This window comes from Erpetoichthys calabaricus, chromosome 2 (genome assembly GCF_900747795.2).
Source record: "Erpetoichthys calabaricus chromosome 2, fErpCal1.3, whole genome shotgun sequence".
NCBI classification, from domain to species: Eukaryota; Metazoa; Chordata; class Cladistia; order Polypteriformes; family Polypteridae; genus Erpetoichthys; species Erpetoichthys calabaricus.
This window is the reverse complement of record NC_041395.2, coordinates 153,718,494-153,735,572: the sequence shown is the minus strand read 5'-3', so window position 1 is coordinate 153,735,572 and position 17,079 is coordinate 153,718,494. Positions and strand designations below refer to the sequence as shown.

Genomic DNA, 17,079 nt, shown 5'->3' with positions numbered 1-17,079 from the left:
AGACTGAAATACTTTAAAAATGCATTTTCAATTTAAAAAGTTTGAAGCTGTAGAAAGACAAACATCTCCAGAATTTTAGAAAGAAAGGGCAACTTGGAGATGGGTCTGAAATTTGACACGTCTGAAAAGTCCTGATTTGTTTTAAGTCTCTTACACTTAATAGGCCACATTGCAAGCCATATTGTATTAGTTAGTGTTTCACTATTTTGTGCTTGAGACTCCTCAGGTATATAATGAAACTAAGCAGTACATAGGGGAATGTTTATAGGTTAGTGAAATTTTCAAGAAACATCTTTAAAGCTCGATTGGTTAGTGTCATAAACCCATTACAAGTTCTGAACACCAATAAATTAGCAACACATTAGTATATTTTGATTTTGGTCTAATATTGTCTTGTTTTTGTGACAATTCTTTTTTATGCTTTGAAGTTCACAGATTCATGATGATACTGTCATAGCATGCCACAGGTGTGCTCTGCCACGTGGTGTATGCCACTATTATAGTAATGTTCAAGGTAATTTGTGCCATGTTTGGTAAAAGAAAGAGAAAATGTGATTCCTCCAAGAAATAAAAAAAAACAACTTCATTGTTTTAAGAAAAATTTTTTAAAAGATTTCATTTAATGTAATTAAGACTATAAGAAAGAAAGCATGAATTATTTATTTGGGCAAAATAACTTTATTTATTCTTTGTTTCAAAATAAAGTTACCTTTTTGTTTTGGCTAGTTAGTAGACTGTTAGGAAATCGGAAGATCTGGAGTAAGTACAACCTTGCAGGAAATGCCTAAAGACTTCTTTTTGTTTTATGTTTTCTTGTTCTATTAGTCCATCATAGTTTTACTTAACTGTGGTTGTTCAGTTCTTCTAGGCTGAGTTTTACATTTAACATGTTCTTCCAGATTGCAGCAAAACTGTTTTGTTTGTCTGGTCAGCCAATTTCCCACATGGTTGTGCTTCTGTTCTGTCTGTGCACCTGCCAACCATAAGCCACAAACCATACGTTTAAGAGATCACTTCCATGCCTCTGTTTTGTCTGTGAGCAGTCTGACCCTCCAGCAAGTGGCAGATTCCTTGGTTTTGGTTATCTGCACAGTTGGTGGCTGCCTTGCATCTGTCATTTGAATTCTCTGCAATCTATCTGGAGGACATTGATCTTAATTGCATCAAGTCAGCTGTCCAATAAAGTCAGCAGCTGCTTGTCTTTTTTTCGTCAGTCCAACTTTACCTTTTATGTAGCGTTTTTTATCTCTTATTTTTTTGTGGGCTCAAAAAACAAATTCCTTTTTTTAATAATTCTAGCAATAGAGAAGCTAGAAGAGAGAGAACATGTGAATTTAGCATGACAATCAATTGATTTATGTGCCTATTTCTAACCTTAAATTTATATTTAAATTCTCTCAAACATGTTATGGAGACTTAGAAGCACATATTCATTATTTTATTTCACTTATTTGAACTCCTGCATTCTTGTTTTCTTTCTGGACAGCACTTAGTAGACACTGGTAAAGGTGGCAGACAATTGGCTTTCTGTGGTGATTCAGTGGTAATACATCTCTGCTGACATCAACAAGATTGGTCACACTGTATTTTTCTTGATTATCTGCAGTTGCTTTTTGGGCACAAGTGGAACTGTTCTGAACTGTTTTCATTCATGTCATCCATTAGACAGCTGTTGTTGCTCAAAGCACACATAAATGTCCTGTGGTCTAATTACCAAGAGTATATCACAGGACTTAGTGGTGTGGCCCCACCTCTATACTTCCTTTATGCCAGTTTATTCCTACCAGGATTCTGGGCTATCAAGGTTGTAGATTATACCCCATGTCACGCAAGTGTGCCTGGGTATCACCTTTCTGGCTCTGCTGTGGTAAGTGGAACCATGGTGTGATGAGAGTGATCATTTACACTAATACTTTCTCCCTTTCCACTTGCAGCTGTGAGAAGCCACCTGGAGAGGGCAACTGACCCGACCGTAGCACTCAGAGCTGGCCTCACCTTTCCGGTTGGAAATCTATAAAACTTCAATGGTCCCCAGAAAAGATTGTCTGCTTTTTGGACCTAAACTCAGCCTGGAGCAAGGTCCTAGACGACTCCTGAGCCTCCCTAAAAGGAACTCTTTTTCTATTGAACTAGCCAACTGCATTGTAATTTTCTGTTACTGGTGCCATTAATTATATTTTTGTTTGTTGTTTTGGGACAATTAAACTAGGATACACAGTTGATGCCCCAACATTTCAAAGCAGTTTTTTCAATTCTGCCCACTGGGTCACACCAGAATATACTTAAAAACATCTGCATTTCTACACTCTCATGCTTACTGTCTGCTTGTGGAATACCAAGTTCTGTTCAAACAAACAGCAAAAAAAAAAGTATGAATTTACAAAGACAGGCCACTTTTACGTTAATGGATGATGGCTGTCAAGTCCAGACTTTTGTTGTAGTCAACATTCAGAGTCACATTTGATTCAGTTTGTGAAATATGCTCACAGATGCCTTCTGAATATAACTTGTTTTTTAATCCTATGCCCACTCACTCCAACTGATACTTCGGACCTTATCCTTGTATCTACTATACTTTACAACTCTGTCACATTGTCACACTCACAGTGTGCAGCTCCTGACCATTGCAATCTAGAACCAGTGAAAATCTGTTCCGAATGTCTGACTCACTCAACTTTTTTTTACTGTTCTACACTGGCTGGGTTTTGCATATAACAGCATTATTAGATTTTTAATATATGAACACGATACATTTTTTTTTTTTTTTTTTTACAATTTAACAGTCTTTGCTCAAATTCAGCCTAACAAGATATTTTACTGGATATTTATGATCAATTTGTCATCTCTCATTGTTCCACCAATGTCAATTCTGACTGTCCATTCCTGCTCGTGTGCAAGGAAAAAGGTTCCACATCAGTTATTTTTATTCTTTGTCGAGCAAGTTTCATTACTAATACTCACTTTTTTTTTTAATTCTTACTTATTGCTGTCACTGTGCTCTGTATTTTAATTTATGTACTTCTCCTACCCATTCTGTGTTCCTGGGCTTTGAAAAAAAAAGGATTGCACCTGAACCATTTATAATAAGATACATCTGATCGAAATTGAAGTCTGCTCTAAATGGAATCTTTTTTTTTTTTTTTTTTTGAAAAATTACATCTAAACTAAGAGGTACTACACCATGTAAATGAGGGAGCACCATTATAACAATGTCTTCAAAAATGATATAGCTGCCACTTTACTGAGTAAGGAGCTTTGTTGCTATGTAAACTATTAGTTTAAAACACAAATTTCCATGCTCCTTCATTCTGTGAGAAGCATGAGTAACATGAGATTACAAGGGGATAATCAGTAAGTAATCTGGTGACATAGCACTTCCCAGTCTTATGCAGTGTCCATACTGATTTAAAATCAAGAATATCAAGTGATTCCGTGAGAACCCTAACTACAAAGAGGACTATTTCATTTATGTTAAGTAGAATGCCCAGAGGGGACTGGGCGGTCTCGTGGCCTGGAACCCCTACAGATTTTATTTTTTTCTCCAGCCTTTTTATAGTTTTTTTTTTGTTTTGTTTTTTCTGTCCACCCTGGCCATCGGACCTTACTCCTTTTCTATGTTAACTAATGTTGTCTTATTTTAATTTCTTATTTTGTCTGTTATTTTTCTTTTCTTCATTATGTAAAGCACTTTGAGCTACTTTTTGTATGAAAATGTGCTATATAAATAAATGTTGTTGTTGTTGATAGGTATACTTAAAAATATTATATGTTAACTAAGAAGGAAAAACAACAATATATGTTATTTTTCATTTGTTTGCTGAGCACCAAGGTTTTGGACACAAAGTATACATCCTCTCACTTTGAATAAAAAGTTTTTAGAACCTGCCATTTTTCATTACATTGTGTTTGGCTACCTTAACACCATGACAATGTTTACTGCATGCATTGCACAATTTTATTTTGACCAGTACATAAGTAAAACAGAATACAGTATTTTACCACTCTTTTGTCCAAAATTGTGACGGCGATTAACATCCTGGTAGAGAATAGGTGTTAGGAGAAAGACAGAGGTAAATGAATTAGGGTATAACTAAATAAGTGGAGCAATATTATTGACATTTCTACTGTGGTCTTAAAATGTAATTTGTTTGCTTAAATTTGAATTCAAATTTTCATACTGTTTTTAATGACTACCTTAAAACACTTTGAGCTACATTCTGTACTATGGAAATAAATGCTGTTGTTGTTATTGTTAAATTGATTGCATGAGCTTTCACAGGCAAACAGAAGTATCAGTTGAGTTAATGACATCACGACACATGTGAATAATAGGAAGCTATTAGACGGTTTGCCTAAGGATGCAATTGATTAACTGGCATGTTAAATAATGTAACACTTTCCAATCACAACAGTTTCAGCAAACCCTACATATAAGATATTTCAGTAATGCAACTGTATCCTCTCATGTCAAAGTGCCATTATACTATAGAAATACAGAATTGATTGTAACCTACACTCACTTCATTTGACATTTGTAATCAAAGCTGCCATTAAACACAAAGCTGACAAGATTTTCTTTTTTGTTACATCAAGTCAACTTATTTATTTAAATGAAGTTAATTATAACTTCAAATAAGAGATGTTTTCAATAACTGAGTATATGAGCCAATTCATAAATCAGACGGTGCAATGTTTCACTAATCCAGCACTCTAAACGTTTCAGGGAATCTGGGAAGACCATATGTATAATATATCTAACCATTGTCATTATTAGATAACTCCTAATGATTGTTAAGTGGAGCTGCATGTTTTTCTAATAAATAACAGTATCTTCTATTGCCAGAATTAAAAATTGAATTTACTTGTGCACCAATAGAACAGAAAGTCAAAACAAATGGAGAGATCAAAGAAACTACAAAACAGGCAGGCAGTCTGGTTAAGTGGTTAAGGATTTGGACTTCAAACCCTGAAGCTGTAGGTTCAAATTCCACTATTGATACTGTGTGCACATGAGGGAATCACTTCACCTGCTTCTGCTCCAATTGAAAAAAAATACAAAAGAAATGTAACCAATTGTACTGCTCAAATGTTGAAAGTCACCTTGGGTAAGGTAAAGGCAAAAGACCAAATATTAAGTAATAGTAAAAAATAAAACATGCAAAGTGGTTGATTGCAAGATTTAGATATGTAGATAGAAAGAAGAAAGGAGGGGGAAAATTGCATTAATCACAACTAAGCACATATTTATGGTTATTACGTGGAAAAAGAAAATTGTGATCAAAATACAAAAACGTCTATTAAAAGACTTTCTGAAACAAAATACTTGATTAAAATTGTATGCTGTAAATGCAAATTAGAAAAGTGATGGGCAGCAAGGTAATATGAAACTGACCTCAGTGAGAGTAAAATGAATGCTGAGTTAAGGAAGAAGAATTTTTGTGGAGGCAACAGATGTTGTTTAGATGGAACAGACTAAAGTGGTCTGGGTATGTGGAGCAAAAGGCAGAGAATATTTGGTGAACAGATGCATCGTGGTGCAGGAGATGAGGCAACGAAAAAGGTTGAAGAAGGCATGGTTGGAGGTGATGTCAGATGATATTTAAAGAAAAGATACAAAGAACCATGGAGAGAAAAGGAAAAAGATATTGGGGCAACTGCAGAAAATGGCTTTTAAACTGGTGACAATGTTGAAGTCCACTACATAATGTGCATCTTTGCATATACTATTCTTTAGCTTACTATTTTCTTACATACCACACTACACCACCCTATTATTTGTTAATGAGTGTTTCGCCTATCTAGATTGACTTATCTTTACTAATTGCTCTTTATCTTTACCAATGTTTTTTATTACGTTATGCTACTGCTATGTAATGTATGTTTGCATTTCATCAGTTTTTTGGGGGTAAGCAGACAATACCCTGAAATGGAAACTCTGTCAACTCTCCATGCCTTCACTCACTTCCTTATACTGTAACTAACACTTCTGTATTTTCATTATTTTGTTTTCATAGACCATTGTTTTGTTTTCTGGACGTTACTTCATTTCTTATTTTTGAATGAAGGTTTATAGCATCACTTTTGTTGTATGAGCAGAGTACAGTAAAATATCGTATTTGCACATGCTAATCAACGTGCAACACATCACCGCTCTCCAGTGCCATTACTGAGTATAACTACTTCAACTCAAAACTCCTGCCTTTCTTCCTCTAGAACTACTAGGCACTAAGTTGACCATCAAAGGAACCCCCATTCCCACCCCCTTTCCCTCATTTTATTTTTTGATTGAACACCCATTGAAACATACTTAAGATGCTGCACTTTAATACTTGTTCCTTATAATTTAGTCACAGAGATTACTGTACTATCATGTTGTATGTGCATGTTTTTACAACAAGGACTATATTATATGTTACTTAACAACAGCGATGATTATATGGAGTAGACAACTCTAAACTTACTAAGCCTTGTTTAATCATTTATGTTTGTTTAAAGTACACAGTTTAATTATTCATATATACAGATTAATGTGTCTTTGAGTATATGTCTGTTATGCACCACTGAAACTCTGCCAAATTTTGCAAGGATTCTTCAAAACGGTTCCCCTCTATTTAGTGACCACACCTGTGCTTTACTATGGTAGACCCCAGGAGGCATTCTTGGGAATTGGCACAGGTATGCAAAGTTGTTCCCCATCATAAGTTTAGTCAGTGAAATTTTAGCATTAAAGTCATTTTTTTTCCCTTGTGGGACTGCAGCAGTACTTTATTTCACCTCAGGTACTCCAGTTGAGTATATTCTTGTTTTTGTATATGTTAGTATTATTTCAGGCTTTTCTGATTTTCAGTTTAATTTGGTGAAAGTAACAATACAAAATTTGCAAAGTAAATTTTTGCTTAGATTTAGTGTTTGATTCTAGCAGTTCTTTATTTGTATATGAGACAGCAATTTTATTCTTATGTGTTTATTCCATTAGCAGGTGCAAAAGCTTGGTAATATTATGACAATATAAAAAATGTCACACAACCATAAGACAACCAATAATCGTGCACCACTAAAAAAAAACAAAAAAAACAAACATCGCATAAATGTGTAGGGAATTCTTTAATGGCTCCATTTTCCATTCAGAAATTTTATTAATGATGTGCATACTAAAATAAAAAAAAAATCAAACGCACACAATGGATATAAAAATACACAGATTATAATTAATTTTCAATCCCCACCTACCCTGGTAAATCCTATATACATATAGTGTATTATATACTCAGACATGCACACACTTTCACAAACAGAAATAAAATAGAAAATGTAACAAGGTTCAGGCAACTATTAGCAGCAACAATACTGTATCCTACAAGGACAGCTGAAATATAAGGAAAATCTCAGGTCTAAAAATGGTTAAAGAATTGTAAATGCTGTTAGGTATCACAAGTCAGGCGAAGGAATGGAAATTTCCTCTTTACTGACAGTGGGATAGGGAAGTCTAATTTAAATTTCAAATGAACTGGGAGATTACGTCAGAGCAGAGCATGAACACGGTCAGTCCAGACGAGGAGGTCTAAACGCTGCTGCAAGCTACATCAGGCATTTACGTTGTTCACAGGCACAGAATTTTATTACAGAAATCCTTTCCAATGTTTAAAACGCCTTTTGTTCCCAGAATAAAACATCATCAGAAATCATTATGCATGGCTGACAACCATTCAGTATTAACTAGAAGTTATGTATTCTAAGATGCAATTATAAATAAAGTCTGAACTGCCATAAAAAAATGAACACAAACTGTCACTTATATACATATATTATCACACTCGTTTATATATGTAGTTAATTTTAATGTAATAAAAAAATTTACAACCATTCATCCTGAACTATGGAATTAACACAAAATTTTGTTCAGTGTTGTGTAACACAAAGGTTTAACCTTGACTAAATATTTCCAGTTCCATTTGTATCAAAAAGAAAGATCATATAATGAACATGTCAGTTATGACCACCACTGATAATAACTGCTAAGAAGTGATAACTTAAAATAGAACTTTAACCATTTATAATAATTTTTACACAAACACAAATATATGAATTCTAGAAACTCAGTGTATATTTGCAGTGTATGAAAGATACGATCATATTTTAGCATACTGCTATTTACTTCTCATATTTTTTTCTTCTTGAAATACATATCTATACAGAGAGTGATGGGGAGGCTGAGTATGCATACAGAGAACATATATTGCATGTAGGCACACATTACACACATCTTGCCTGTGTACCCACATATATACGTAGGGCTGTGTAATGTCTGTATGGTGGACATGTTAACCCAGTTTGTAAAATTTATTGTAATATTTAATTATAACCTAGTGGGTGCTTTATTCTTTCCATTATCTCAAACATACAGTACCGGGATACACATAATATATGAATGGATAACAATTCGTATATATTTATGAGACGCAATAAGGTTTAGATTCATCATGTTAATTTCCTACGTCGCTCTATCCTTCAAACGCCAGCAGCTGTCGAAAATGGACTAACCAACCATTTTGGCCCAATGCACCCGTCAAGGACATCCATGACAACATTCACTGGGGCTAAATCACAGGTACATCTATTTAAAAAAAATCAACCTAAAGAATGATTTCTTGACGCAAAGCCAGGATTTCCGCAAAACCTATTTAAGAACACACAGAACGCATTGGTGAACCTAAATTACCGTTACCCACTAATAACTAGGGTATTTTCAACTGCGGAATGTATTTAAATCATTTAATAACAGCACGTCATCAACATTCAGCCGCCCCTCTTTCCTCCTCCCTCTTCCACCGGCAGCTGCAGCCACCTCACGAATGAATGAACGGAGTCCATTCTGTCCTTCTGCAGCCCCCTCCCTTGCAGCGGGTCGCCCCCTCTTACCCCAGCTCCTGGCCGTGCGCCCAATGAACTCGCCGCTCCGCGGGTTGTAGATGAAGTCCTTCCAACTGGACTGGGATTGTTCTACTGGTTTGTCCTCTTTGCTCGACATGATTGTGGGGAGGGGGAAAGTTCTGTTCGCGAGAGAAACCCGCTATTTAGTAATGGAGTGTCAAGAAAGAAATGAAGGAGCGGGAGCCAGAGCGGCTTGTGCGTGTGCAGTGCGTGCTGCGGAGGGCTGCCTGGCTAAAGGGGGGGATGTTTTATAACTCGCTCGCTCTCTGACGTGGTGTATTTTTCCTCCTTATGAACACACGGCAACTTTCCTCTCATTCGCCCGCACCGCAGCGTCTGGCTTCCCAAAAGAGCTCGGCTCCTCTTCTGCTGCTTGGAGGGAGGGCACTGCAAAGCCGTGTCGCGCAGCCGCACTTCGACGTCGCTCATCCACGCGACAAGATTGGGAGAAAAGGATGAAAATGGGCGTGTGCAGTTTCTCGTCTCGGGGTCTTCGGTTGCCGTGGGTGGTGTGCTGTGGTCCACGAAGAGCAAAGCCGACGGGGAGTCAGGATTCCTCTCTTAAAGCAGGAGCCTGCTGAATTTAATCAGGTAGTGTCATCATCACGCGTGCTTTTGTCGATATCGAGTAAAAACTACGGCATGTGTAAAACAGTTCTTCAAATGAAAACGACACGCGTTTTTCCACTCGGCCAATGACTAGTAGTGGCGTTTACAGATTTCCATTGCAAAAAAATGCATCACCTATAGGTTGGATTCTAATGTGGACGGAGATCCTTGATTAGTTTAACTTTTCCTTGTGTTTTTGAACTATGTCAGTGAATCCTTGACCAGGTTAAGTTATATGCTGGATTATTCTTTTTATAGCATCGTTAACGATTCACCTCTTTAGTTTCTGGTGGTATATCAAGTTATTCTACTGTATAGTACTGGAATAGTAAAGCCCACAAACAAGTGCTGTTAATTTCCATGGACTTCCTGTAGATGCCACTGTACATTCCCCTACACTGCGCCATGAATAGACTCATTCTTGTATTTGTCAGTTATTATTCTTAATGCCAGAAAGAGTTACTAAGTCAATCGCGACCAATGTTGCCCAGTGGCAAATGATGTGGAAAACGTCCAAGGAAAAAAAATGTTGCGTTACTTGTGTCGCATAATCCATTGTCCATTTTCTAATCATTAAATTCAAAACGTGCAAAACACATGTTTATTTGTTAAAATATTGTTAAACAATTATTTCCTGAATTGTCAGCATGCACATAAACAGGAAGCCTAAAACCTCATGGGATGGATGTTTTGAATTGAAACTTATGTTTAAAAAAAAAAAACATGTAATATTATGAAGCCTTCATAAGATTTTGTCTTGCAATTGTGAATATTACAAGTAAAATATTTTAATTTATAGATTGAAAAGAACACACATTTTCAATAGTAAACACATTCAATTAACTGTTTAATTATAGTTGTGTATAGATTGCCAAGAACATTAATTTTCAATTGTAAAAACACTCAGTTATTTCATTATGTTTGTAATAGTAGATATGAAGGCTTTGTAAGCAACATACTACAAAGTTGTAGTTGATGATTGAATGTACCTTTCAGTTATTTAAGGCATTAATCATAAAAAATAACTTTATAGTATGATAAATTATATTAGAATGCATTATCTAAAACCTACAGATGATGATGTATCATATTGGGAAAAAAAGCATTACTGCTTGTATGGGGGCATGTCTGGCTGGCAAGAATTTGCCAGGGCAAGGGCATTCACCATATTGGCCTAGTACATAACCAAGTTCTGCAGAACATGAGAGCTTCTAAAAGAGAGAGAGACAAACTAGCAGCAGGAATAGTCTTGCACATGTCATTGAAAGTACACTGGTGTCACTATGGCACAATATGCTCTGTATATGTACTCCTTTCACTGTGTACTGCATGCAGAAATGAGAGAGAGAGAGAATGCCCCTAGGACAATGGTGGTCAGGCAAGCATTTGGCAGCAGTGTTGGACAGTGTAACTAGTAAAGAATACTAGAGGGCACTAGAAAGTACATGGCCCTTAAAGAGGAATATACAGGACCATGTTGTCTTTTAGATTGTTCAGGGAACTGGGATGTTGCCTTCGAGACCTAACTCCCCCGTTCAGGCAACTTCAGGTTTAGGGTTGCAGGGACACCAAGAGCACATTTAAGGAGTTATTTATTCTGGTGTACTTGGAGCAAATGGAAAGCTAAATCTGTCGCCAGGAGTTATGATGGATGCGTCTTGGCTTCAACAATTAAGTAATCAGGCCAGCAGGATTTTGCTTACTGTGTGCTTATTTTGAACTTTAAATACTCTAATTTGTTCATATCTCCCTGTAGTTATTTTTTGGTAATAAACATGTCATTTTCTGCACTTTGTGCATCCTTGTAGTGTTTCTGAGTGCTGAGGGTTGACACCAGAGCCTCCACATATTACCAGAGTTATACTTTTTGTAACTTGTTCAAGTTTGAAAAACAAGCCTATTGAATAAAAAATGTTTGCACGAGTGTGTTTCTGCAAAATGAAGCCAAATTTCTTCTTTTTAATTTTCAAGATGGAATTAACCTTCATGTATTTAACTGTTTAGCATGCATTTTTCACTTATACTTCTGCTTTTTGTTATTGACAGTAAAACACATTAAAAATAAATATATTAAGAACATGCCTATTTAAAAATAATAATGTTATGTATGTGTCACTATCAAATCAGTTTTTTTTTTGGCTGGCAATTTTATACAGGGGACAGATGAAGAAAAAGTGCTACCAGAATCAAAGTCATTTATCATAAAACAAGCAAAGGTCAAAAATAGGAGTTCTAAGATAAAAGGTGTAGGCTCAAAAATAGAATAAGCCTGTAATATACGGCAGAGCAATGTAGGAAACCTCAAACAAAAGAGCACTCAAATGTAGTTCAGAATAATACAAACCCTCTGGCAGTTTACTTTCCCCAATTCTCCTACTCAGTCCAGGTCACCAGGACCATCATATTAGAAATTGTGGAGACTGGCTCGGACACAGACAGGCAGACACGCTCATGTCACCCAACACACGCTTATTTACAATACCTATTATTTACAAATGTCCATAAGTGCCACAAACCCCAATCTTCCCCAAAGTCCAGGACAACCACTCTGCCTCTTCGGACCGCCTCCTTCTCTCTTTCTTGCACCTTGTCCTACTTCCACCCGACTCCAGCCTCGAATGAAGGGAGGCGGCCCCTTTTATCCGTACCCGGATGTGTTCCAGGTGTGCACTGGCAATCCCGCGGACACGCCCCAGTGTGGCGGAAATGCCGGCTGTCCTCCCGGAAGCACTCTGGGTGTTCCCTCTCTTCTTCCCCCCAGCACTTCCTGGTGTGGCGGAAGTACTGGGGTTCAGGGTCCTTCAGGCAGGGGGACGCCCCCTGGCGGTGACCATGGGCCCCTACAGGGTTGGGCTTCCAAGCCCTGTACCCGTGGCCCCCAATACAACCAGGGCGGACACCCCCTCACGGTCTTGAGGAGGAATGAGCCCTCCTCCTGTCTTCCTGGGCGTCCCGGCTGGGCATGAACCCTGTCTGGGTGCCACAAAATCAAAATAATTGGTTTTCATTTTTATCATTCTTTATTTTTTTTCTTAATAAGAATAGTAATTGAATTATGATTCTGGCAAATGGGTAAACACGAAGTAATATCCAAAAAATGTAATCTCAAATTGCAAAAAAGCAAAAACACAAAAAGTCCCACATCCTTATAGAGTTTTGAATTGATCACTGTTAGATTAAAGTGCACTGTCCTTGGTTAGTCTTACTTGCAAATTCACAATTCACCTTTTTTGTTATTGCTATTAATTAATGGACTTGGAGAAGATTGTTATTGGCTACTTTGTTACTGTGACAAAACTCAGCATACATACTGTATTTAATAACCAGATAGTGCTTACCAAGTGGACCAAATAGAAAAAATAGTGGGGAGAACTAACATTCTCAAAGAGTATTATGATATATTTAATGCTACAAGAAGACTGAAGTAAATAATTTAAAAATTTTAGTCTGAATGTTCAAATCAGCAAACAAGGTATAATCAAACTGTTGCAAACCAGGCAGGGAAGAAAGCCGGAGGATTATTGGTGAGTGGCAAGAAAAAATGCCCAAGAAATGGTTATGAAAGAGTAGATCCAAGTCAACGCCATGTTAGAGTCAAAAACAGAAAGTCGAAAGGGGATCGGTGCATTGGGACTTAAAGAGCAAAGCTAGCATGAAATGGGGGTTAGGGGTTCAAATACAAAAGAACCTCAAACTATCACTAATAAGGGTTTGACTTTGTGGAAGACCTTGAAGATTTATATGGCAGAGATTAGTTCCTGGCTGTGATTGGTAAGTGGCCCCACTTCTTGGTGGATAATCCACACAACACATGATGCATAACACAGACCAAGGAAATACAGCAGATAATTAACAAAGTAACTTTAACATAAATAAATGGCCCAACAAAGAACAAAAAGGACATAAAACAAGGAGAAGAACCCTGGCTGTGATATAATACCCAGTCAGCCATTGAGCCTGGTCTCCGGTGATGTGAAAATGGAGAAGACCCAACTAATAAGACTAAAACAGGCTTGGGTGTGAAGAAGGGTGCTAGTGCAAGATAAGAAGTGGCTGATTATTGGAGTACTTGTGGTTACCTGGATTAGCCACCTCACATAATTGATAGGAATGACCAGTGACATGTCTAAGTAGGCTTTGTGGACATGTTATATATTTTTTTCTTTGTGTTCTCACATTGTGTTAACCTTCCTTTACAATAAGGCTAATTTATAGTTTATAATTTTGGCCTGCTTAGTTCTTATTAGGATTCAGGAGTGAAACCCAGCCCCAATGGTCCACAGCAAGAACCGCATTCATCTTGTATTATCTGTAAACAGGAATTTGAGGCCTAATCAGACTATGTACTGAAGATGCTGTAGAGTCTTGCAGATTAACCCTAATGTAAAGCTTGTTGTCAAAATGCCAATATACTTATCTCTCATATAAAGTTGTCATCTTAAAAAATAGTTGCAAGGCTGATGGATTGGGTTAGCAAGTTGATGTGCTGGAGAAATTAATAGCAAGTAAAACTGAATTGTGTTTCAGTGCTACAGACTTGATCAACACTTGATGAAACCAAACACAGATTACTTGGAGTGTGCTACAAACGTGTCTTGTATGCCATATCAAGGTATTGAGCAATCAGCCTTAAAGAAGAGTTGCCCAGCAAACCACTTTCAACAAAGGGTTCCATCTCAGGTCAAAGTGAGCATGGGCTGGAAAGCTGACGGCAGTAGATAGCTGAAAGGCCTGACAAAATGACAGTGATCGTGAATGACGTTATATTGTATTGCAAAATAAACTGTGGTCAGTCAGAAAAAGTTACATGCTGTCTTGTTTGGTGGTGTCAATCACATGTAAGCTAATAGTGCCCACAGAAACATGCATGCACTCAGGACAACACCTGGATGGTAGCTTTTGGCAAGAAAAGGTTCAATGTTGGATTGCAGCGTGATGCACCATCCAAGCCTTTAAGCAATGCCGGTTCTGCGAAGTGCAGAACAGGAGGAATAATAAATGGCAAAGAAGCTGTGAAGAGGTACAATAAAAATTAAATCATATTTATCCAAAATCCAGATGCAGGGTCACACAACATCTGAAGGTCAAAAGCCCAACAGGATAGAAAATTATTTGAGCAAAAGAATACAATCCAAAAAAAAAAAGATCAAAAACAATAACAAAAACTTGAGTAAGATTTGATGTGAAGGTACTCACTCTGGCCCAAAGCACAATGCCCGAGTACAAAGCTAACTCCTTATTTACCTTTGTACTTTCCATCATTTGACATGAAAACAGTTAGCACTGCAAGCCAAAAAAGATAGAGGAGGGAGGATCCAAAGGAAAACTGTACATAAGAGGAGGGGTTAAGATTAGAGCTCCCACTCAGCACTATTTTGTGGAGAGCAACTACAAATCCTTCAGGTTCATTATATAGGCCTGCAAAGAACGACCTCGCAATCATCTGTTAATCAGATATGGCTGTCTATTTTGCAGTTAAGCTGTCAGAAGAAAACACTAATTAAACATTTCATCTTATTTGATGTCCAGTCTGTCATGTACTGTCTCATTATATCAGTTTATGCATTAATAAAACCAAAGCCAAAAAACGTGAACCTTGCACTAAAGTTCTTCAGTTGAGTCCTTTTTGATTTTCCACTCTTGGACTCCATTTGTTCTGCAACCTTGAACACTATAAATGCAATTGTACCGTTCAATGTTACAGAGTGATCATTTTTACTTTTATTATCGACCTTAACAGTGAACACTGACCTTTTCTAGAAATGCCTGCATTATTGATAAACTCGCAGGGGTCTCACCAATCATAATCAAATGAATCAGAATGCCATAGACAAAACATTAATCCATACTCATAGTCAGAAAAACATTCAAAGTTCTAATTCCTTAGAAAATTTTTTTTTCTAACTTGCAACCCAGAAAAGGTTTCATTTGGGAATCCAAAATTTTGGAGACAGCCGTCTTAAATACTGTCCATGGTATTGTGTCACACAGTGCAATTTCCTGTTAGATAGTATATCTATGTTGTAACATTCAGATGCATTCACAGACTTAGTTAACTGATTTGGAATTTCTACTTTTTTTTCTTTTACTTTTATAATTAACTTGCCTCAAACTGCAGTAGAAAGGAGCTGGTGTACAAGCAGTTAGCGTGCCTGTCCTACCATTTGACTATCTGGTGTTGGGAATTCAATTTGCCAACAGGAGTGTCTTCTGTATGAGTAGAAGAGGAAAATATAAAAGTTGATTTGAACTCTCTCAAGGTAAATATTAGATTGATTGAATTCTCACAAAACATTTCTCCGTTTTAAGATACACCAGTTTGCAAATTGTTTTCAGTGTGAGATTTTGAAATTTCAAACATTTGTAAAGAACACTCTGAGATAGCTCAAGGAAAATGGAAGTTGAAAAATAATTGTGCTGAAGTTCAACAAAATTGGTCCAATTGAAGGTGGGTTGTTTCATTCGGACAAACGGGCAGACAGACATGCAAATGCAATAGCCACATTATGTGTGAACACACCTAATGATAAAATGATTAATACTGACTTACTAATTAAATAAATGAAGTCTAAATTACACAAATAAATGCAAAAGGAGTACAGAAATCCAAATATAGTTCTCCCTATAAAAAATTTGGACTATTTGCAAGTTTTCTCTGGACGAATGTTAAACTCCTCTGTTTTTCAGTTATATTAGAATTATCCAAAAATCTGTAAACTTCAGGTAATTATGAAATTAGGCATGTGCAGAGAGTTTGAAAGGGACAGATACAGAATTCAGGTTAACAAGACCCAAGAGAAAAAGCATAACGAAATTACATGATTCATTCCAGCTTTCCTGCCTTGATTCTACAAAGCTTGAATATCAGAACAGATTGTTGGTATTGTGTCAAATCAGCTCAGATCTGTTTGATGAGTGTGGCTGTTAGGCGTGGACTCTGGACACAACCATCTGACCTCTTTGTGTGGTGAAGGCAGATTTGACACAAATGTTTAGGGGCATGAATATCACGATATTCTACCTGTGATCGATTCTCAATACCACAACCACACCAGTAAACCAAGCAGAATACTTTGAAACTTTGATGGTATGAATCTTGGATTGTCTATATTTCAAATTCATTCTCCACATCTAAATCAGCCAAACTGCAAATAAGATACAAAAAATAATGGAGGAATTTTGAAATGGGCTGCCATCTACAGTTTATAAGTACCAGGTCCATTGAACTTCAGAGCCAGTTTCATAGAAACAACCCTCAGGCAGATGATCCACACAGCATGCTACAACTTCTTCCTAACCCTAAATTCTGCACTTACCCAGCGGTTTACAGTCCACAAACTGGTCGGACCAGTTTTCAAACGTTTTTTTAGATGTGATAGCTATTCTGTTAAACTAGGAATTGAAGAGTCCATTGAAGTTAAATTAACAGGTTAATGGTGTGGGTAATGGTTTTTATTAGTAACCTTATTAAACTCTTGATAATGTGTGCATGGACGAGTGATAATACTTTTTCTGGATAAAGAGAAATACTGTGCCACT

General features: G+C 36.9%; 1 protein-coding gene across 1 annotated transcript in view; it reads right to left on the bottom strand.

The window, feature by feature from the left end:
• Positions 1 to 9,317, bottom strand: part of atp1b3a (ATPase Na+/K+ transporting subunit beta 3a) — a 78,609-nt gene extending 69,292 nt beyond the window's left edge. The window contains 1 exon segment of the mRNA XM_028794671.2: positions 8,920 to 9,317. Coding sequence (XP_028650504.2) covers positions 8,920 to 9,028 — 109 coding nt within the window. The 5' untranslated portion in view covers positions 9,029 to 9,317.
• Between the last annotated feature and the right edge of the window lie 7,762 nt (positions 9,318 to 17,079).